The sequence below is a fragment of the Neovison vison genome, chromosome 2 (assembly GCF_020171115.1).
Source record: "Neovison vison isolate M4711 chromosome 2, ASM_NN_V1, whole genome shotgun sequence".
Classification (NCBI taxonomy): domain Eukaryota; kingdom Metazoa; phylum Chordata; class Mammalia; order Carnivora; family Mustelidae; genus Neogale; species Neogale vison.
In genome coordinates, this window is record NC_058092.1 from 228571721 (window position 1) to 228594122 (window position 22402).

At 40.1% G+C, this 22402-nt stretch overlaps 1 protein-coding gene and 1 non-coding gene across 2 annotated transcripts in view; both read right to left on the reverse strand.

The window, feature by feature from the left end:
- Window positions 1-17699, reverse strand: part of EIF3A (eukaryotic translation initiation factor 3 subunit A) — a 38277-nt gene extending 20578 nt beyond the window's left edge. The window contains exons 1-9 of the mRNA XM_044240615.1: window positions 17514-17699; window positions 10251-10441; window positions 9922-10058; window positions 9350-9513; window positions 7386-7585; window positions 4853-5061; window positions 3054-3225; window positions 890-994; window positions 413-511 (exon numbers count right to left, since the gene is read on the reverse strand). Coding sequence (XP_044096550.1) covers window positions 413-511; window positions 890-994; window positions 3054-3225; window positions 4853-5061; window positions 7386-7585; window positions 9350-9513; window positions 9922-10058; window positions 10251-10441; window positions 17514-17562 — 1326 coding nt within the window. The 5' untranslated portion in view covers window positions 17563-17699. The remainder of the gene's footprint in view (window positions 1-412; window positions 512-889; window positions 995-3053; window positions 3226-4852; window positions 5062-7385; window positions 7586-9349; window positions 9514-9921; window positions 10059-10250; window positions 10442-17513) is intronic.
- Window positions 649-778, reverse strand: LOC122901635. Its single transcript, XR_006383625.1, has one exon. It is a non-coding gene; the product is annotated as a small nucleolar RNA SNORA19 (small nucleolar RNA).
- Window positions 17700-22402: the final 4703 nt, after the last annotated feature.

Sequence of the window (22402 nt, forward strand, 5' to 3'; positions counted from 1 at the left end):
GTATGCAAAGATGTATATATGGAAATGTTCAATGCTGCAACATTTCCTAACAGCAAAAAAACCCTAGAAATACAGACTTCCATCAACAGGGTCTAAATAAATAAATCACAGTAGTACCCTTTAGACAATGTAAAACCATGAAGGTATTAAAAGGAGTAAAATAAATTTACACTGATAATGAGGAAAAATGTACAGAGATGGTATTCAACAATAAAGGAGAAAAGAGCAATTACAAATTACATAAAATAACTGCTTTTCAAATCAAACGGAAAGACTAGTTTTGGCAAGGATGGAGTCTGGTGAAGGGTTAACTTTCTAGTGGTTCCTACATTTTTTACTGTTGTGATGAAAAAAAACAACCGAGGGGAAAAATTACAAGTTGTAAATAGAACGCTCGTTTACAACTGTTTACCTGCTGCAGAAGACGGAGTATGGTGTTGTTTTGCAGCTGTGGAACATACTGCTGCAACTCTGGCTCTTTTTCAGGTTGTTCCCGAACCCAATTTAGAACCTGTACAATCCAGTACATTAAAAAGAATTATATTTTCTAAGTAATACTCAAACATTTGTGAAACTTTTCTGGTTTTTTAAACATAAAAACATCGCACAGTGAGGGGAAATACACACATAATACAAAGCTATACTGAGGCTTGTCTGAAGGTGACTGACAGCAATGGCTAAATCAGTCATGCTGCTAATTTACCTCCAAAGGTTTATTTAGCACATCAGAAATATCTTTTTTCCTGATGTAAAGAAAAAAAGACAATGAAATGTGCACTGAATTCAAACGTCTAGGATAATACTTGTCTCTTGATATAAACAGAATCTGTAGTAGCACAAGGGCCCGCTATCTATGGCAGTATAACCAAATTAAAATACCAAGTCTTACCTTTGTGACTCTCTCACAGAGTTTTAGTGGGTTAAATTCTACTTCCAGCCAATTGTAAAGGTCCTTCACTTCAGGAACAACATACTGTAGTACATTGAATCTGACCTATAATAAACAAAAGGTTTAATTTGCTGAAGGAAATTTTCCAACTAGATTTCCAACTGAACTGAGTAGAAGTAAGAAAAATAAGGGATTGGAAATCTGGAAAACATCTGAAAAATTGGCCTCAACTCTCTTTAAATTCTTCAGAAGAACTCAAAGGAAAACTGTTTGAGTCTCTAACCCCAAATTATACATCTATCTACAGTTAAATGTCCCCCAAGAGTTAAGTAAGGATATAAAAACTCTAAATCAACATGATCAATAAAATATTTACGAAGACCACACATGTGTACAAGGAAATTTATTACCACTAGTAAGTAAAATACCACACCTTACAAGTAACTGTATCCCACAAAAATTACCTTAGCAACACTACCCATAACAGCCCCAAACTAGGGGGGTAAAAAAAAATTACATGTAAGATTTTTTAAAAAGATTATTTATTTGAGAGAGAGAGAAAGCATGAGCAGGGGGATGGGCAAAGGGAGAAGCAGGTTCCCCACTGAGCAGGGAGCCAGAATTCGGGCTTGATCCCAGGTCCCTGAGATCATGACCTGAGCCAAAAGCAGACGCTGAGTCACCCAGGCGCTCCAGTAAGATGTTCTTATACAAAAATGATACATTCAACATATAAGTAAGTCTCACAAATATAATGCTAAGAAAAAGAATTTAACATATTCCATATATACAGAACTCAAATCTCATACAAAGTACACAGGCAAACTAGTATGTGGTGTTACAAATCAGGGTAGGCTATTGGGGGGGGTGGGAAGCAGTGACTAGAAACCACCTTATGAGAATTTACCCAATTACATTTAGGATTTATATTCTTACATAGCACTAGAACTCAGCTAAGTATGCCACTGCATAACATTTCTTAAAAGGAGACAAAAAAGTGGCCTAATTTCATAAACCTCGAAACTGCCATAAGTACATCTTACCTTACACCTAAGCTATAACCTAGAATGCATAATGCACGTGGACTTTTATCCTTCATAAATTAACTGCAGGGACATACCAAGACCTACAAGCACAGGAGTGTGTTCCCATACAGACCTACTTACTAGTCACGAGACTGAGGCAAACAGGGCCACCTGCGTGGCTCAATGGGTTAAAGCCTCTGCCTTCAGCTCAGGTCATGATCCCAGGGTCCTGGGATCAAGCCCTGCATCAGACTCTCTGCTCAGCGGGGATCCTGCTTCCCCCCCTCTCTGCCTGCCTCTCTGCCTACTGTGTTCTCTGTCAAATAAATAAAATAAAAATCCTTAAAAAAAAAAAAAAAAAAAAAAAGAGACTGAGGCAAACAATGGCAGATCCTATCCCCACACGTGAACACTCTAGTCTATCCCCAATACAAAACACATGAACACATGCATGACTAATGGTCCACATTTCTTGAATACTTCTCTTTATAAATGCCCTTTTTACTGAAATTAGCGGTGATATAAGAATTCAAATAAAATTCTTCCAGCTCCAATTTTATTCCTATCAAGAAATTATTCTAGGGGCATCTAGGTGGCTCCTGGGATCAAGCCCTGCATCAGGCCCTCTGCTCAGCGGAAAGCCTCCTTTTCCCTCTCCCACTACCCCTGCTTTTATTTCCTCTCTCACTCTCTGTCAAATAAACTCTTGGGGCATCTGGGTGGCTCAGTGCATTGAAGCCTCTGCCTTCGGCTCAGGTCATGATCCCAGGGTTCTGGGATGGAGCCCCACATCGGGCTCTCTGCTCAGCGGGGGGCCTGCTTCCTCCTCTCTCTGCCTGCCTCTCTGCCTACCTATGATCTCGGTCTGTCAAATAAATTAAATAAATAAAGTCTCTTAAAAAAATTATTCTAGATTCGCCATTTAGCATCCCTTCCCCAAAGAGGAAATATGCTATGATAGGCCCAGTCAGCTATTGTCCTGACATCGACCACTACCCTTCCGATAAACTTCTGAACTTATCTATGGGTACGATGAGGACTCAAACTAGACCATCCATCAGAACCACCTGCCATGAATCATAAAACCTGACCATAAAGTTTTCATTCTGAGCTGTAAGAATGCTCAAACTTATACCAACCATATCATTAATAAGGCCAATTCGTGTTGGTGGGGCTTGAAGACCTAGCAGTGTTGCAAGGCGACGTTGTTTCTCGACTATAATGCCGTCCATATCCAGAAGTCGAGCAATATCAGTACGCTCAGGAGTAATAGGGATAGAAAGAGTGGCCAAAAGGACTCTGGTAGACATTCTGGAGAAGAAAATTACAAATCTGTTAAATTTATGTTAACTGATTTAAAAAAAAAAAAAAAAAACACTTCTTAACTATCTGGCAAGTCACACGAGTGACAGAGAACATATACCATACTGGTGGACCGTATTCATCTATGTTATTCATCAAAACATGAGATGAAGAGAAACGGACTGTGCTAAAACGAATACCTGGGAGAAGCAGACCTTCACCCACCCACTTACTACTGTCAGTATTTGCCAGCTACAGAAAAAAACTCTGGGGGCGCCTGGGTGGCTCAGTCATTAACCACCTGCCTTCAGCTCAGGTCATGATCCCAGCTTCCTGGGATCAAGCCCCACACTGGGCTCCCTGCTCAGCGGGAAGCCTGCTTCTCCCTCTCCCACTCCCCCTGCTTGTGTTCCCTCCCTCATTGTCTCTGTCAAATAAATAAATAAAATCTTAAAAAAAAAAAGACTGGGTTTAAAATGTAGGTGAACATGACTGGGCATTGCGGGATCGAGCAAGGACGCATGGTGGGGCTAAATCTTCCTTAGAATACAAGAGGGAAGTCAGGTTGAATTCAGAGCAATATAGTAGATTAAGGATAGTGGGCTCTGGAGCCCAAGGGTCAAGGGTTAGAATATCAGCCTCACCAGTTTTAAAAGACTGGAACCTAAGGCAAGATACTTAATTTTCTGAGTCAGGAGGCTACTGTGAAGATTAAGCAAAATAATTTATGTAGCGTTAAATAGCCTAATGTTTATTATTATAATACTATTATTATCGCACTTTCTAAAGGGATATTCTGTACAGAGGTACCTTAAGGAACCCAAGTTTGTTTTTTTAATCTCAGACATGGATTACATATAGGACACTGAATGACGTAATAACCACTCTCCTTAAGAGTTTCAAAGAAAATACACTAGCAAAATTCATTTTGTTGGCTGCACGTATTGGTGTAAAGCTTAAAGAAAAACAATTTGGTGTACAAAATTCTAGCACAGGCTGAAATAACATGGTCTACCAATATGAAGAAAAAGTGTGGGTGTGAGCTCCCGGAGTCCAAATGAAACATGATTAAAAAAAAAACAAACATGACTGAAAGAAAATAGGCTGCATGTATTGTTGAAAAAAAAATAAAGTGGTCTTTAGACTGCTGGGTTATAGACCCCTTTTCTATATTCGAACACACAATCAGTTTTATTTTATAATGGAGAAAAAGTGACCTCATGGCAGCATTTCTTTTAATTTTTTATTTTATCCTAAGACGAGACTTTAAATACCCTATATGGATAGAAAGCTCATATCTTAACACTGTCTTTCCTAATATTCTATTTTCTCAAATCAGGTTTACGGCAGAGTTGTTATCAGACCAAAGACAGTTACTTGAAGACCAAGAATTCTACCCGAGAACAACCATGCCTGGAGACACTTCTGATCTCAAGCAGTGTAACCATCATACTGACACCCAGTGGGTATACTAGGGATGCTGCCAAACATCCTAATGGCAGTCCCCACGAAAATAAATTATCCAGCTCCAAATGTCAGTGATGCAGAGGCTGAGAAACCCTAACCTGGAATCATGCCATTTAGTAGGAGGTGTTTATTTCGTAACTGCAGTATTATTTGACTGTAACACTCTTACCTTTGCATCTCTTCTTGTGTAAGATTCTTTCTCATTTCTCTGGATAGATGGTAAAGACGATGGAGAGTAGATGCATGAAAAAGAGCATTTCCAGATTTCCAAAACACAGTTGAGACTTTATTATAATAATTTGCCATCAACTGAGGTTTAGGTGGTTTTTTAGACAAGGTGAACAGTCCATGAATATCTTCCACAGCTTTGAATGCTTCCTAAAATTAGTAGTATAAATTAGCCACTGCATTCTAAACAAACAAATCCAATTCAAATCTCCTCTTTATGAAATCTAAAACACAAAATACTGAATTACAAAAAGTAGAAAGTAAAATCCCTTTATGTGTGGTTCCTTTTATTCACCTTTAATTTAGTATCTGATATATTTCAGAAAACTGCCTTATCACAAAAATACTAAATCCTTCAACGTCTTCAAATTAGAAGAGACTTAGGGAAAAAAAGTGGGGGGGGGGCATTGCCTTTCAGCCACAACACGACACTCCACTCAGTCCACTTCAAGATGCTAATGAACTTCAGCGCTGGTGCTCATAACCTTTTAAAGTAGATAAGGTATATCTGAACATGTGCCAACTAATATAATCACAACAGAGGCTGTTGCTTTCTTTGTCCCTTTCTTGGCAGCAAGGGTGAATTTTAAGAAGATGCCAATTATCTGCAAGGATATATATCTGCCCCACAGAGAATTTTGTAAAATTCAATTTTATTAGTCTTCCTACCAACCAGCCCCAGCCTGAAGCCTGACTTAACTAGATTAGCTAACAACTATCTTGACAACTTTGTCAACTGTGCTTTAATTTGCAAAAGTTATTTTTAAATCCTATTGACTGTCCTGAAAATGTTTCAAAATATACTTTAAAAAATGTTATTATATACTTACAAATTTTTCCATGACAGATCATTTTATTGATTAAACGTCATCCTTCTGAGAGAAAACAGATCAAGATTCTTTTTTTTTTTTTTTAAAGATTTTGTTTGTTTATATGACAGATAAGTAGGCGCGGGGGGGGGGGGGGGGGAAGCAGGTCTCAATCCCAGGACCCTGAGATCATGACCTGAACCAAAGGCAGAGACTTAACCCACTGAGTCCCCAGGCGCTCCAGATCAATGGATTCTTAAGGATAAGGGTGGAGTCAGTTGCAAAGGGGCACAAGGGAGTTTTGAGGAAATGTTTTACATCCTGATTACAGTGGTGACTATTTTTCAATTTTCAGGGTGAGTTTTGCGGAATGTCAATTACACTTTAACAAATGTGACAAAGATTTTTTTTAAGTGCATCACTATACTACTTGAAAAAATGTGTAAGAAAAAATCTGGAAGGACACAAAGTACAATATAGAGGTTATTTCTGAGTAATAAGATAAGGGGTGAATAGTTTCTTCTTTCAAGTTATCCACTTGTTCTAATAACGAGCATGTTTGTCTTCTATAGAACATCTTTTTCGTTATTTCATCAGACAGTGTTTTAAGGGTGACCCTACAGAAAGGAAAATATTTTGGAGAGCAGATCCTAGTTTCAATTGGCAGAAAAACTACCAATCTTCTTTCTCTGTGATTTCAATTAGATTTTTTCTTTGGTCAAATATTTGAAAGCTTCAAACAGGTCTACAAAATCATGTGAAAATATCTTTGTGGAATTCTTAACATAAAAAGCCCAAGTAGCGGGGCGCCTGGGTGGCTCAGTGGGTTAAGCCACTGCCTTCGGCTCAGGTCATGATCTCAGGATCCTGGGATCAAGTCCCGCATCGGGCTCTCTGCTCAGCAGGGAGCCTGCTTCCCTCTCTCTCTCTCTGCCTGCCTCTCCATCTACTTGTGATTTCTCTCTGTCAAATAAATAAATAAACAAAATCTTTAAAAAAAAAGCCCAAGTAGTTGACAAGTCTCCCAACACCACCGAGATTTCCAATGTAGGCTCTCCCCACAGATATACTAAGCCGAAGCAACACTTAAGAAATCTAGGAGACGATCTACTATAGTGTTTCTCCAACATCCACAGTAAAGGGACAATTTTTTTTTTAAAGCTTCCAACCTACTACTGCCAATATTTTTATAAATACAGCTAAATTATTACAAAAATAAATTGAAAAGACAAGCTTAGTTTTCCTAAACAGAGTAAACACACATGAAATTACCATGAAACTGCTACCAAAAACAAAACAAAAAACCCCACCCTTAATAAATGTATATTCCCCTCTGTAATTATTTCATCCTGGAGCAGTACATAGTTCGCAGACAGGCACTGAACTTTGAGCAGCAATGAGAATAAACTGTTTTATATGGAGAGCCACCCGGTCTAAGAGATTACCTGATTTGGCTCTGATTTCACAGCAGTCAACTAGAACCCATATCCTGAGACTGCCTGTCCAGAACTCTTGGTTATCCACCAGACAATCTTAAATTCCTCAATTATCTACTGAAATTAACCAGTAAGTATCAAGATGAAGAAACTCATTTACTCACAAGGGGAAAAAAAAGTAATATGAGTTATTATGACTACAAAAGACAGCAAATAGTTCAAAACATACCTGCCATAATTCCATACTGATAGCACTGTCCAACTGAACAAGCCTGGTTTCCAAATGCATGGACTGGCTCTCTGGATTATTAAGATTGATTGCTGTACTCTGGTTATGGTGACGTTGAATCTGTGACAAGTGCATTCTCAAATTGTCACACAGCTTACGGAATTCCGCCTTACGGGTGTATTGGAGGCAGAATTTGAAAGCTACAAGCATAATTGTAAGATATGTCAAGTACTTTCCACCATCACCAAGTATCTGAATTAGTTTTATTTCGAATATTAAAATCAGTTATTTTAACAAGATTTTATCAAACTTATAATCAGTCTTCAGAAATCATAAGTCAATTGTCACTTCATTTCATATCCTGACCATCTTTTGGACATAGTCCTGGCCTAGAACTAGAACTTGGTTCTGGTGTTCTAGAAGAGTTTACAAACGGGAAGCCATTGAAATTAAAGTGTAGAAGGGACTCACCTTTCCAAGATCTACCACTTCAAATCCTAAAGGAACAAAAAATTCTAGCCTGAAATATAAAAAGTCTTGCTACCAACAAACTGCAGGCTTATGGTAACCTGATTCAACTGTGTACATAGATGTGTACCTTAACTACTTGCTGTACTAAAATAAATTTCTACCATCATATATGCAATAACAACTGTTTCAGAATTTCTTTGCTCTTAAAAAAAAAAAAGAGATTTCTATTTCAATAGGCCCAAAACAAAGGGATGCAGCTTAACTTCAAGTTAACATTTGTATCAACAGTCATCAAAAACCCCAAATGTTCTTATGTTAAATAAAAATTCACATATGCTAGCCATGTAAGCAAAACAGAACACAGGTTCTAATACTCAGTAAAATATTCTTAAAGTTACTTACAACTTGAATAAACAAATGCCAATCGTCCCCAAATTGCAAAGAATGGCAATACAAGGTTGTACTAAGGGCAAAGTAAGAAAAAGCCAAAGCTACTCTCAAGTCACACATATTCCATTTACATATAGTTAAAAAGCTGCATTAACAGCAAGTGACAATAAGGAAAAGATACAAAATTAAGAAAACAGACTTCATCTAGTTCAAGATTCAAAGTACGGTTAATCCTTAAACAAGGGTTCGAACTACACAGGTACATGAACATGTAGATTTTTTGGTATAGTTCCGTAAATTTATTTTCTCTTCCTTATGATTTTAACACTTTCTTTTCCCTAGCTTCCTGTTTTAAGAATCCAGTATACAACATATATAACCTACAAAATACGTGTTTATCAACTGTTTATGTTACCGATAAAGGCTTCTGATTAACAAGCCAATGGTAGCTAAGGTTTTTGGGTAGTCAAGTCGCAGGCGGATTTTCAATTGTGCAGGACTGGGGGAAAAGGGGTGTGTTTGTCAGCACCTCTAACAACCTACCCCTCTAACTGTTCAAGCGCTATCTGTATATGCTGGGTAACAACTGGATACTTTCTATGACTATCCTGACTTGTCAAAATCACTTAGTTCTATATTCAGTGATACTGTTTAAGAAAATAAAACTATGCATTTTTCAAGAAATCCTAGAAGTACAAAGTTTAAGAAGACCTTAGAAATCCATGGCATGGTTGAGAATATGCAACAGTGAAATCAAAAGAAGAACTCAAGTTTATCAGAAAGCAACCAAAAAAGTTCCATTATGGTTTTAGTCACCTGTAAAGTCCCAAAATGACTTTGTCTTTCAAATAGTCATGAAGCGGATTTCATACAGAATTACCCTAACAAGTAAAACAAATTTCTTAGTGTATGTGCTGCCGAAGTGAGCACAGTAAAACAAATTTCTTATAGTCACTTGTTTAATATTTAAATGAACACCAATCATCTTTTAATAAGAATAAAAACTATAAAATAAGTACTATGGAGACAATCAGGTTAACTCTATCCATCTTTTGCAAAATATTTTCCTAAAAGTCAACTTTTCAAATCAGTTTTCATCTTACCTTGTTGGGCAATATCATGGTAGAGACGCTCTACTCTAGAATTGTTTCGAAGAAGGTCCAAACACTGTCTATAGGATTCCCAAAGGAACTTCACCCATGGAGTTAAAAGCAGTCTGTCAGTACGATCCTGAGTGTCTTCACCACTTACAGCACTTAAGAGAACACTAAAAAAAAAAAACAAAAAACAAAAGAAAACAAAAAACGCATTTAAAAAGTTGAAAGCATTTTTGACATGATTTCCTACTTTGTTCTATGATTAAAAAACCAAAACCAACAATGGTCAATATAAAAAAGTGCAAATTCTTCCTGCAACTTTGGATGCACTGTAAAGCTGTCACGCATCCAAGTATCTGAATCCCCAACACATATTACAACCATTGAAATCAGTATCTGCCTCTATCTGAAGATTTACCAGTTTTACAAATTTTGAATAGTATAGTTTTGTTACTATACATTTAGAATTCCGAAGATAAGCATTCTTTCTAATGAAAATCTACACCTCAAATGAGGATGATGGAGACACACGTGAGGAAAAACTGAGGAAAATGTTATCAGCAACTGAACCTCCGTACCTCTCAGGGGTTTGAATATTATCCAGATCTTCGATGTCCAGGACCATCTGCTGAGATTCTTCTTTAGCGGCTTCAGTTTTCTCCTCTGCCAACTTCAAATAAGCCCTAACAACATCCTCTAGAGATTTGATGTTCACCTAACCAAAGAGAGAGAGAGAGAGAGAAAGAGAGCAAGGAGCCTTAAAACACTTTTTCAACAAACCATGAAATATTTTAAGAGCAAATTTTAGGATATAAAACGTACTATATATAACTCTGGAAAGTAAACGCCTCCAAAAAAGTTACTAAAAGCACTTACTAAAAAATATAAAACCCAGCTCGCTTCATACCTGTTGACAAATGTTCTTATACTGGTATAATCCCTCTTTAGCCAAATGGCTCTTGCGAAGATCCACACAAAGTTCCAAGTATTTCAACATAATCGGCTCGTGTATCTTTTGCCATGTTCTGTGTTTCTTACTTTTCATAACATCATAAAGAACATCCAAAGCAGGCTGCTTTTTGCCAACCTCAAGAAATTCTGGAAAAATAATTCAGGAAAATCAAAGTTCATTATGTATACTATACAGAAGTCTAAATCTTGCTTAAATTGGCTATTTTAATTTCTGAAGCCACTACCATCTCTTTTTAGATCACGTTTATTTTTGACATCTAGAGCTATGCCAAAATTCTGAGTTAAAACAATGAAAAACTGGTACTATCTCAAAACTGGATTTCACTCAATTACATTGTACCAAATGTGTTTTAAGTTCCAGAAATTGAAGTCATGAGGGGAAAAAAATCTCTCCCCAGCAAACACCATAAACTCAAGTGTATCTTCAGTCACAGTGATCTAGCTGAGGAAATTTTTACTAGTTCATGCTAAGACTCCAGGTAGAAAAATCATTAGATTGGCAATTTGACAGTCAATTAGATTGACTCTGTTCCCTTTAAAGTCAACTGACTGTTTCTGTTTTTAGGCTCTCTATTCTGATCACTCTCTATTCCAACGTTTTTAGTCTTGCTAATACTTCACCGTCTTGATTACTACGGTCTTCAAACCAAGTAGTATGAGTACTCCAACTTTGTTCTTCAGTATTGTTGGGCCAACTAAGTCTTTTACCTTTCCATATAAACTCAGTTAGTTAGTATCTATAAAATTAGCTCACTGGAATTTTCATTCAAATTTTTTATTTGATTTTGAATCTACATATCAAATTTGGAAGAATTGACAATTTAACAACATTTAGTCTTCCAATCTACAGAATAGCTCTCCACTTATTTTTCCAGTGTAAACATGAAAAAATATATATATTAAGATAAACCCCAAATTAGGGGGACATTCCACAAAATATTTGACCAGTACTCCTCAAAACTTATCAAGGTTATCAACAAGGAAAATCTAAGGAACTGTCATAACAAGGGGAGGTGTCTAAGGAGATTTGGCAATTAAATGTAATATGGTATCCTAGAAGAGATCCTGGAATTCAAAAAAGGACACAAGAAAAAGCTAGAGAAATGTGAAGGAAGTATAGACTTTCATTAACAATGTATCAGTACTGGTTCATTACTTGTAACAAATGTAACAAAATGATATACAATATCAATAGGTTTGGTTTATATGGAAACACCCTACTATTTTTGTAAAAAATAAGTCCTGAACTTCTAAAATTAAGTTTATTTAAAAAAATAGGGGTGCCTGGGTGGCTCACTTAGTTGGGTGCTGGCCTTTGGTTCAGGTCATGATCCCGGGGTCCTGGGATGGAGCCCCTTATCAGGCTCTCTGCTCAGCCAGGAGCCTGCTTTTCTCTCTCTCTCTCTGAAATAATTAAATAAAATCTTTTTTTACAAGTTTATTAAAAAACAAAGTTTATTTTTAAGATAAAAAACTTTAGAATGCATAGCAAAAAAAAATTATATACTTATGAATTTACTATCACCTAAACCTGTCTGCATATGGCAATATTTCAAAATCCAGTTCCAATCTCAGGTTTTATGTATACTGCTCATTTTGAAATTCAGTCAAAGCAAAGATTCCTCCATCACATTTCTTTTTTTTTTTTAATATTTTATTTATTTGACAGAGAGACAGAGAGCACAAGTAGGCAGAGCAGCAGGCAGAAGTAAAGGGAGAAGCAGGCTCTCCCCCAAGCAAGGAGCTTGATGCGGAACTCGATCCCAGAACCCTGGGATCACTCCTGAGCCAAAGGCAGCCACTTAACCGACTGGGCCACCCAGGCACCCTCCAACCCATTATTTCTGACAAAGGTTAAAATTTAACCTATTTTTTTCTCATCTTTTTTTTCCTATGCACAAAACTCAGTAAATGGATGGCGGGGGAGCAATCTAATCTAAGTCATCTCCTTATGTCCAACTTAAAAATCAGTTAACTGCCAAATTGCACAAAAAAAAAAATCTTTCCACCAACATCTGGAAAGTAATTTGGGGAACCAAAACACTAGTTTACACTATTTTTTAAAAAGGTCTTAAACACTACATTTCCACTGTTAAAAAATCATTCTTTTCGGGGCACCTGGGTGGCTCAGTTTGTTAAGGGACTGCCTTCAGCTCAGGTCATGATCCCAGGGTCCTGGAATCTAGCCCCCCACCCTGGGCTCCCTGCTCAGTGGGAAGCCAGTTTCTCCCTCTGACACTCCCCATTCTGTGCTCTCCTGCTCTGTCAAATAAATAAAATCTTAAAAAAAAAAAAAAAATCGGGGGACCTGGGGGCTCAGTGGGTTAAGCCTCTGCTTTCAGCTCAGGTCATGATCTCAGGGTCCTTGGATCAAGCCCTGCATCAGGCTCTCTGCCTGCCTCTCTGACTACTTGTGATCTGTCAAGTTTAAAAAAAAAAAAATCTTTAAAAAAAATCACTATTTTCCTTATAAGGAAAAAATCTTTAACAAAGAATTATTTTCAAGAGTTAACACCATACAACATTATAAACCACGTAACTGTGCTAGGAAGACAACATGCAGAAATATCCCTTAACTGGGAGTTTTACTAGATCTACAGATTTAGTACTTCTCTTATTATTTCTTCTCCCAACTATCCCATCTTTCAGGAATGTTGCTCCTGAACATTCCTTCCAGCAGGACAACTACAAATAAAACTCCAACTCTGGTATATTAACAAGTTTGCAATGAGATAAATCACAAAATACACAGAAATAAGTATCTTTACACAGTAACATATGTCACCCCATATTATACCAAATCATATATTTTTTTAAATTTCATTTACTTATTTGACAGAGAGAGAGATCACAAGTAGGCAGAGCCCCAGGCGGGGGGGGGGGGGGGGGGGAGGTAGGCCCCCTGCTGAGCAGAGAGCCTGATGCAGGCCTCAATCCCAGGACTCTGAGATCATGACCCAAGGCGAAGGCAGAGGCTTAACCCACTGAGCCACCCAGGCGCCCCCAAATCATATTCTTCATATGCAAATGAAAACAAACCCTTCCACAATAATTCAAGTCAACGTCAACATTAATCCTGGCAGTATGGCAAAAAGTCCATTTTCATTGGAGTCCATTTTATTACAAAAAAACAAAAAACAAAACAAAACAAAAAAAAAAAATCCAAAAACAAAAAACAACTCTCTAAGAGGGAACAGAAATGTAATACAACTAGATACTCTGTTAGAATAATAAGCCTTTCCTGGTCTAAGGGGAGGACCTACCTATCTTCTTCCTGAAGCATACCTATGCAAGGTTATTTTGTAAAATCCAACAGTACCTCAGGTGTTTTTAACAACTATTCAACAGAAAAGGTTTCTATCAGCCAAAAATTTGGAAGTAAATGTTTTTAGATAAATTTATCATTCACATTATAAATACCACAGCAGCAGCACCCAAAACAATCTATTGTATCCAATTCCCAGTCTTACACTGAGGATTTAGATATTTTAGTATTCTATATAAACACTTGTCAAAATGCTAATAACACAGAACAGGCACAAAGAGTTAAAGTTGAGAGCTGACCGCAGCATGGTGATGACAAAATAATAAACTGTCTAAAAATAATTCACCTACCCAATCTCTTATTTTTAAATAGGGGAGTGTGATTTTTTTAATGTCATTCTAAAAAACTGGAAATCTTGTTTACGGACAGAGGCAAAATTAATTTTCTTTTTTTTAAGATTTTATTTATTTATTTGTCGGAGAAAGAGGGAGCATGAGCACAAGCAGAGGGAATGGCAGACATAGGGAGAAGCTGGCTCCCCTCCAGGCAAGGAGCCAGATGCAGGACTGGATCCCAGGACCCCAGGATCATAACCCAAGCAGAAGGGAAACGCTTAACCAACTGAGCCACCCAGGCATCCCTAAAAGTAATCTTCACTTCCTAAACAGCCAATCAAAATTTATGATTCCAAGTTCCACTTTCAAACTCTGAAACAACAGGTTTCAAGAAACCAAAGCAAATGCACTAAAAAATATTTTTTAGGACCACCAACACCAAGAAAAAAAAGCAAACATGGATACCAAGCAAAGATGTTTTTAAAGGAAAAAAAATGGAATGGGAATAGATATCATGATAATCCAGGAGTGGTGAGTTCCAGTCTTTACCCTAAATTACATACTGGGAGAATTTAGTTCCTCTTAATTATCTAATAAGGAAAAAGAACGTTTTTAAGGCTAGAAATACCACACATTAAAGGACCTATTGCAGTGTTTTTAAAAATGTTCACTTCCCTCATATTCTTGAAATAAAGATTAAAATCTGAAATTATGAATTAATACTCAGAGAAAAGGCATTCTGAGCTTACCTTTCAGACACAAGGACAAACTGTATCTATCCTAAAAGATCAAGTTTAGGTCAGCCCTTCAATATTACTAGTTGATCTGTGCTACAGAGGAGGTGGACAAGCTACAACGTTACACAATTTGTGGGTTTAATGACAACTTTATAAATCACTGATAGAATCTAAACTAAAAGGCTGTTACAAGATCAGAAACAATTAATTCCATACTACTGACAACATAATCTGGAAAAGGGGCTTTCTCCAAATGATTCTGGTGCATGAATTTCTTTCCTGTAACTGCTAGGCCAAGTTCTCACCTTCCCAAATGATTACTATGATTGTTTCCAAAATACTGTTCTGAATTACAAACTCAGAGTAACCTGAACTATTCTAAACTTATTCACATTTTATTAAAATAAAATGGATTAGTTCTGAATGTTTGAGGCCACAAATGTTACAGATAAAACACATACATAAAATGAGATTCTCTCCATCAAATGAAATGAGCTTTTATAATCCTACTTTTGTTAAGTTTTGTAAGCACTGCCATGTGCCATCCACATTCTGCTCACTTTAACATTTTGACAGCAGCTCTCATTCACAAGATCAAAGGTACAGAAGGTACTACTTGAAAGCTAAGGCCTCTACTACAGAAACATCCAACCTACCTCTTAAAAAGACTGCAGCAAGGAGACAGTACAGCCTTATAAAAACCTACACAAAATTAAAGCCCCCCCCCGTGAAGGTAAAGTCCCTTCACCTTCTTGCTCATCTTGCCTACTTTAATTTCAGATGCTTTCCTCAACTTTCCTTCATGAATCAAATCTATTTCAGCTTAGAAAACATGTAAAGTATTTGTGATTTGCTACACATTGGAGAACCCTTCTAATTAAAAAAAATCAGTGAAAACACTAAGCTCATATTCAGATTCAGAAGGGAGGAGTAATGAAAGAAACAAGGCCTGAACACAACAAATGTGTAATATTTAGGCCATCAAGACTACAGCGCTTCAGACTATTAGCATAGGAAAACGCCTGTTGGTAAACCAAGTGACTGTGAAACAGATCTACAATAGCAATTAGAACAGTAACTGAATCCCAGTCATTCTGTATACCATAATATAATTCTAAGTTTTTAAACATAGGAAAAAATTCTAACTTTGCTACAGTTCATTTTATAGTGATAAATTTCCATTTCAATCTATTTTCTTTTCTGGAAATTAACATCCTTGGGCGCCTGGGTAGCTCAGTGGCTGGGTGTCTGCCTTCAGCTCAGGTCATGATCCTGGGGTCCTGGCATTCCAACTCCCTGCCCAGCCGGGAGTCTGCTCCTCCCTCTCCCTCTGATCCCCCCCCACTCCCCCCCCCCCCGGCCTTCCTGCATACTCTTTCTCTTACATAAATAAAATCTTACAAAAGAAAACAGAAGAAATTAACATTCTTAATTCTTGCCTGTTCTATTAGAACACTGGTTAAAATGAGTAGTCATCAGATCTAAGTTGTGGTTTTAACTGATTTTTTAAACAATTACTGTACTCTATTCCCAAGAATGTGGAATTATATCCCACACTCTTACCAACCCTCCAAATTGTTACTTTTAAAATAACAACGATGCGACAAATACACCTTTACTCCTGACAAGTTATCAGCAGTATTAGTTTTATGTATGACTGAAATTGAACTTTTCATAAGAGGAATTTTCAAACAAGCTAACAAAACAAGCTCCATAAACATAAAACTCTAACAGGCGCGGTATGTCCACCTACAACACGGGTAAGACCCAAAAACTGTTTGGGTAAAGAAAAGGTGAAAATAAGAGCCATGAACGCCCTACACACTTAGAAATTGCTGGGCTTTAAAAAACTAAACGATAAAGTTTTTTAAAAACCAGAGCAATGCATAATACATTTGCACCCCAAAAATGCCAACGTAATAAATGCCTCTTGAATACACCAGCACACGCACAAGTTTTCCTGAAAAGGGCCGTGGCTTAAGTACACCTAGAAATAAAAATCGCAGGCAGTAGCGCTGTGGCGAAAAAACGCCTGATCTGAAAGTCTAGAGACCTTGGTTCTAGTCTCCTGGCTCACCAACTAACTCCGAGTGACCTTGGGTAAACATTCTCTCTAGGCCTCATTTCGTTATCTTTAAGCGAGAAACTGAAGTCCCTCTCTTACAGTATTAACTCTGTTCCAACTTCATGTGATCAGGAATGGACTTTGGGGCTGCCAATAATCAATGCCAGAAAAAACAGGTTAACAGGTTAAATGGGTCAGAGCCCCCGAAGCGGGGATACAGTGACGGAAAAAGGGTAAGTGGACCCTGACCCAGCCAAGGCCGGCGCTGGATTTGGGGGCGGAGGTGTCTGCAGGAGGGCCGGAGGTGGGACTGCCCGGCTCCCGGCGCCCGCAGGAGGTGGAGTCGAGGTTCTCGCGTGCATTGTCCCCGGGAGGGAGCCATGTTTCTTCCTCCCCGGCACTCCCAGATGGCGGCTGGGGGCGCGGGGCCTAAGCAACCGAAAGCCCGGCGACCTGGGGCTCCGGGCGGAGGCGAACAAGGGGGGTAAGGAACTCGGGCCCCGGAAACCTGTCTCCAGGACCGCGGCCCCCGAGACCCACCAGGAGGGGGCGGGGGGAAGAAGAGCCCCCAAAGCGACGGTTCCCAGCTCCGCACCTCCCACCCGCTCCGGTCGGTCGGAGCGAGAAGGGAAACCATGCCCACCCACGGACCCGGGCGGCGGCGGACAGGTCGCATACGGCCACCTCTCCCGCCTCAGCCGGGCAGCGGAGCAGCGAGAAGCAGGCCGGGGCTCCTCGACCTCCGAGGCCTCGGGCCGACCCAGCCCGGCGCACCCCGATCCCCTACCCTACTCACCGTTGGCGCGTTTGAGGGCATTTTCCGGCCTCTGAAAATAGGCCGGCATCTTGGCGGCAGGCTCAGCTCACCCGGCGTCAGCGAACTCCTTAGTGGCCCGGGCCGGGAGAGGAGACGAAGGGGAACCAGCGCGAGGCTCCACGCGCCTCGCCAGCAGTCGCCCGCGCCCAGCCGGCCAGAGACGGAAAGGAAGGAGCCACGTGACCCCCGCACGGCGGCGCCGCCACCGCCCAGGCCCCGGATGTAGGAGAGGGGGCGGGGGGGGGGAGCCGTCCTCCCCGCGCAGGCGCGGTGCTCTGGCGCGCGCCGGCTGACGTGGCGGCTGCAGCCAGCCGTCCTCGCGCGCCGCTTCCCCCTCCCGCCTCGTCGGGGAGAAGCTATGGGAGAAGGTTCTCAGGCCCCTTTCTTCTTGAGGGAGAATGGGGGTGAGAAAGGTGATAGTTATGTCAGAGTCTCAGCCTGGCGAGAAAGAAGGCGTGTGCACAGATTTTTGGACGCGCTTTGTGCGGAGTCATGCAAAGTTCCAGTCAGGTCCCGTTCGCCCAAGGAATGATCTGTCGCCGCTGAAGGAAAATGCCGGATGTATTCGTTGATCGGACATGCGCTGAGCAGCCATCGCCAGGCCCGCGCTGCTCACCGCCGGTTAACAGCAGTGACCTGCCCCGTGACGGACTAGCAGAGGAAGGAGGGACGCGGCAATTACATGAGCAAGCTTACTTCATGTCGGTAAAATTAAAAAGTTGCTGACACAAAGGTTGTCCGGAGGATGGGAGCCCTCAGAGAAGGTGAGTTTTGAGCTGAGGCCTGAAAGACGCGGACAGACTGGAGACCGTAATCTGGCAAGAGGACAGACGTTCTGCATCAGAACAGGCTTCGCATAATGTTTGAAGATACATGGGAGAGAGTTCTAGCCTTGACATTCAGCACTCACCGCAAAGAAACACAAGAAAAACCGGTGTGAGCTGCAGGGAATCCATTTCTCGGGCCCCTGCTACATACAGTCTTTTATTACTGATCTACAGTTTTAATGCTCGGTCATTCACTAGAACACCCAGAACTTGAAAGCCGTTTAATCTGAATCTAGTAACTCGAGCCCTAAGTATGAAATTAAGATGAGCTCAGAAGAAAAATTCAGGGGGCGTCTGGGTGGCTCAGTGGGTTGGTTAAACCTCCGCCTTCAGCCCAGGTCATGCTCTCAGGGTCCTGGGATCGAGCCCCGCCTCGGGCTCTCTGCTCAGCGGGGAGCCTGCTTCCCCGTCTCTCTCTCCCTGCCTCTCTGCCTACTTGTGATCTGTCAAATGGGTAAATAAAATTTAAAAAAGAAAAATTCAGAAAGCAGCAGTGGAATAAATTGTTCCAAATTTATTACACATTTTGCAATAATGCATGGACTATGCAAATGAATGACAGTACTGTAACAGGGGAACAAGGAATCCACAGCACATACACACAAAAAGCATGTTCCCCTCATTGTTTCTGCCTCAGCAAAGAGATTTTTCTATTCAATTAAATTTATCCCTATAAAGAAAGCTTAAGAAATGCAGAAAAGATCAAAGATACATCACAGATTCTAAAAAAGGTTATTTAAAAATTAACTTCAGAGAGTTCTTCCCTCAAAATTCTTGGGCCACTCGAAATGTCTAAATTTACTTACCCAAAATTAAGAGCCAGACAGAGTTGAATAACAAGTACTAAGAAGCTATAGGAACTGTTTTATGGGGAAGGATCAAGAGACTCGTTTGTGTATGCAGTAATTAAGTCAAAATTAAAGAGCTAAACATAAGAGCAAATAAAGCTTTTAAATGCTCTATATAGAAAACTATTTGGTGGGCCATAGAGAAATGGAACAGAATAAAATAAAAGGAAACCTGACCTAAATATCAGAAAAAGCTTTCCAACATTCTTACCTTTTCATTCTCATATCTTGAAGAAGATGGTAAAATAATATCATTGATTATTACTCATTATGTGGTAGACCTAAAACAAGACAAACACTGGAAAATTTGGAGCAAAAAATGAAATTCAATGTTTCTGCATCTTTAGTCTTTTCTCTCAAGTTAAAGTAGTTAAAGCATTTGGTAATATAATAACCAATGATCATTTAAGTGCATTAAGTACAATTAGTGTCTAGTACTGTATTTGTGAATAGTCTCAACTTCCAGAATAAATTTTATTAAATTCTGCCAATAGGGGGGGATGCCTGGGTGGCTTGCTTGATTAAGTGTTTGCTCAGGTCATGATCCCAGGGTCCTGGGGTAGCATCCTGTGTGCATTGGGCTCCCTGCCCAGCGGGGAGCCTGCTTCTCCCTCCACGCCTGCAGCTCCCTCCTGCTTGTGGTCTCACTTTCCCTCGGGCAAATAAATAAATAAAGTCTTAAAAAAAAATTTTTTTTAATTCAGCCAGTAGGTATTAAGTACCAGCTAATAGCCTGTTTTCAAGGAGTTGATGTATCACTGGTGAATGTGGATGTGTACACAATGAGGAGCGAGATAGGATCTATTCTGAACCAGAAGAAAAGCATAATTGCTCGTTGATTAATGCTCACTTTGTAGAAAGCAAGTAACCTGAATATGCTGGAAACCACTTTAGGAAGTAGTAAAGGGAAATGATCAGGCTAGTGAAGGTGTTTCCCTAATCAAGCTAGTTTTGTACTACATATAACTGGATAATTTCTCTAATAATGTTTGGAGGTTTTGAGTAGAGCAAATAAGATTCTCAAAAAAAGGGGCACCTGGATGGCTCAGTGGGTTAAAGCCTCTGCCTTCGGCTCAGGTCATGATCCCAGGATCTAGGGATCGAGCCCCACATCAAGGAGGCAGAGCATCCTTGCTGAGCAGAGAGCCTGCTTCCTCCTCTCTCTGACTGTCTCTCTGCCTACTTGTAATCTCTGTCAAATAAATAAATAAAATCTTTAAAAAAAAAAAAAAAGACTTCCTCTGTAGAGCCTTTCAGCCAGTGGGCGGCTGCTCAGGCCACCATTAACATGAGTAACCAGGCCAGCTCTGGGCACTCTGCTGCCCCAGCAACTGGTGGCTCTAGTGCTCCCTCAAACTACTAGTGCCTGGATCAGTGACTGACTAGCTCTTCCCTCTAGCTATTTCTAGAACATTCTCTCTCCTCCCTTGAACTGTGAATATTGAACTTCATGCCATTAGACTAGACCACACGTGATTCCTCTATGTGACAGTCCTCTATAGGCATCTGCAGATCTGCAGGTCCCACCCCTCATTCGTTAACTCTTACTTCTAACTCTCTGTCACCAACACGATTGTCATAATTATTAGTGGTTTCTATACCCATGTGGATGGTCCTGCCAGTATCCTGGCCACCTGGCCTTCACAATTGTGTCCTCTACCTTACCTCACTCACTCATACACATGGTGATACCCTAGAGTCTAGACTAAGAAACAGGAAATTTGTTCTGTAAAGGACTAGGTGGTAAATATTAGAGGTTTTGCAGGCCACGAGGCCATATCTTCAATTCTTGAAGCAACTGTTCTTGCTGAAAGAATAATAGTCCTTCGGGCACCTGGGTGACTCAGTGGGTTAAATCCTCTGCCTTCAGCTCAGGTCATGATCCCAGGGTCTTGGGATCGAGCCCCATATCGGGCTCTCTGCTCAGCAGGGAGCCTGTTTCCTCCTCTTTCTCTGCCTGCGTGTGACCTCTGTCTGTCAAATACATAAATAAAATCTTAAAAAAAAGAAGAATAGTCCTTGTATATATGTGTGTATATTACATTTAAAACTGTAAAAACTAGGGCGTCTGGGTGGCTCTGTCAGTTAAATGCCTACCTTTGGCTCAGGTCGTGATCACGGGGTCCTGAGATCAAGTCCTTCGTCAGGCTTCTTGCTTGGTGGGGAGTCTGCTTCTCCCTCTCCCTCTGCCCCCCTGCCAACCCAGCTTGGGGTCTCTCTCTCTCAAATGAGTAAATAAAATATTTTTTAAAACCATAAAAACTATCTTGATGAGCACTGAGCAATATATAGAATTGGTGAATCACTCTATTGTATACCTGAAACTAATATAATAATATATGTTAACTATACTGAAATTAAAAATTTTTTAAAATTTAAATGTAGGGGCACCGGGGTGGCTCAGTGGGTTAAAGCCTCTGCCTTCAGCTCAGGTCATGATCCCAGGGTCCTAGGATTGAGCCCCACATCGGGCTCTCTGCTCAGCGGGGAGCCTGCTTCGTCCTCTATCTCTCTCTCTCTCTCTGCCTGCCTCTCTGCCTACTTGTGATCTCTGTCTGTCAAGTAAATAAATAAAATCTTTAAAATAAAATTTAAATGTAATGACTAAAAATAGTGAAGACTGTTCTTATTCTTTAAAAAAAAAAAATTGTATGTATTTGACAGAGACACAGCCAGAGAAGTCAGTGGGAAAAGAAGCAGCAAGCTTCCCGCAGAACAAGGAGCCAATGTGGGGCTCAATCCCAGGACCCCAGGATCATGACCTGAGCTGAAGGCAGACGCTTCACGATGGAGCCACCCAGGCACCCTATAAGGACTGTTCTTAGCTCAAGGCTGTGTAAATACAGGCAGTGGGCCCACTTGAGCCCCTAGGCCCTGTTTGCTGACCCCTACACTATACCTTGTCACACCGCTCTCTCAGTTTCCAGATCTTGATTTGAAGCATCTCACATTCCCGTTCATTCCAGTACACCACAACCCCCAACAATCCTACTGCCTGATGAACCTGCAATCTGGCCATGAATCCTTCCTTTACTCACCGCTGCTCCCCATCCCTCCTGTCCTCTGTTTTGTTGTTGTTGTTTTAAGATTTTATTTATTTATTTATTTGACAGAGAGATCACAAGTAAGCAGAGAGGCAGGCAGAGAGAGAGAGAGAGAGAGGAGGAAGCAGGCTTCCTGCCAAGCAGAGAGC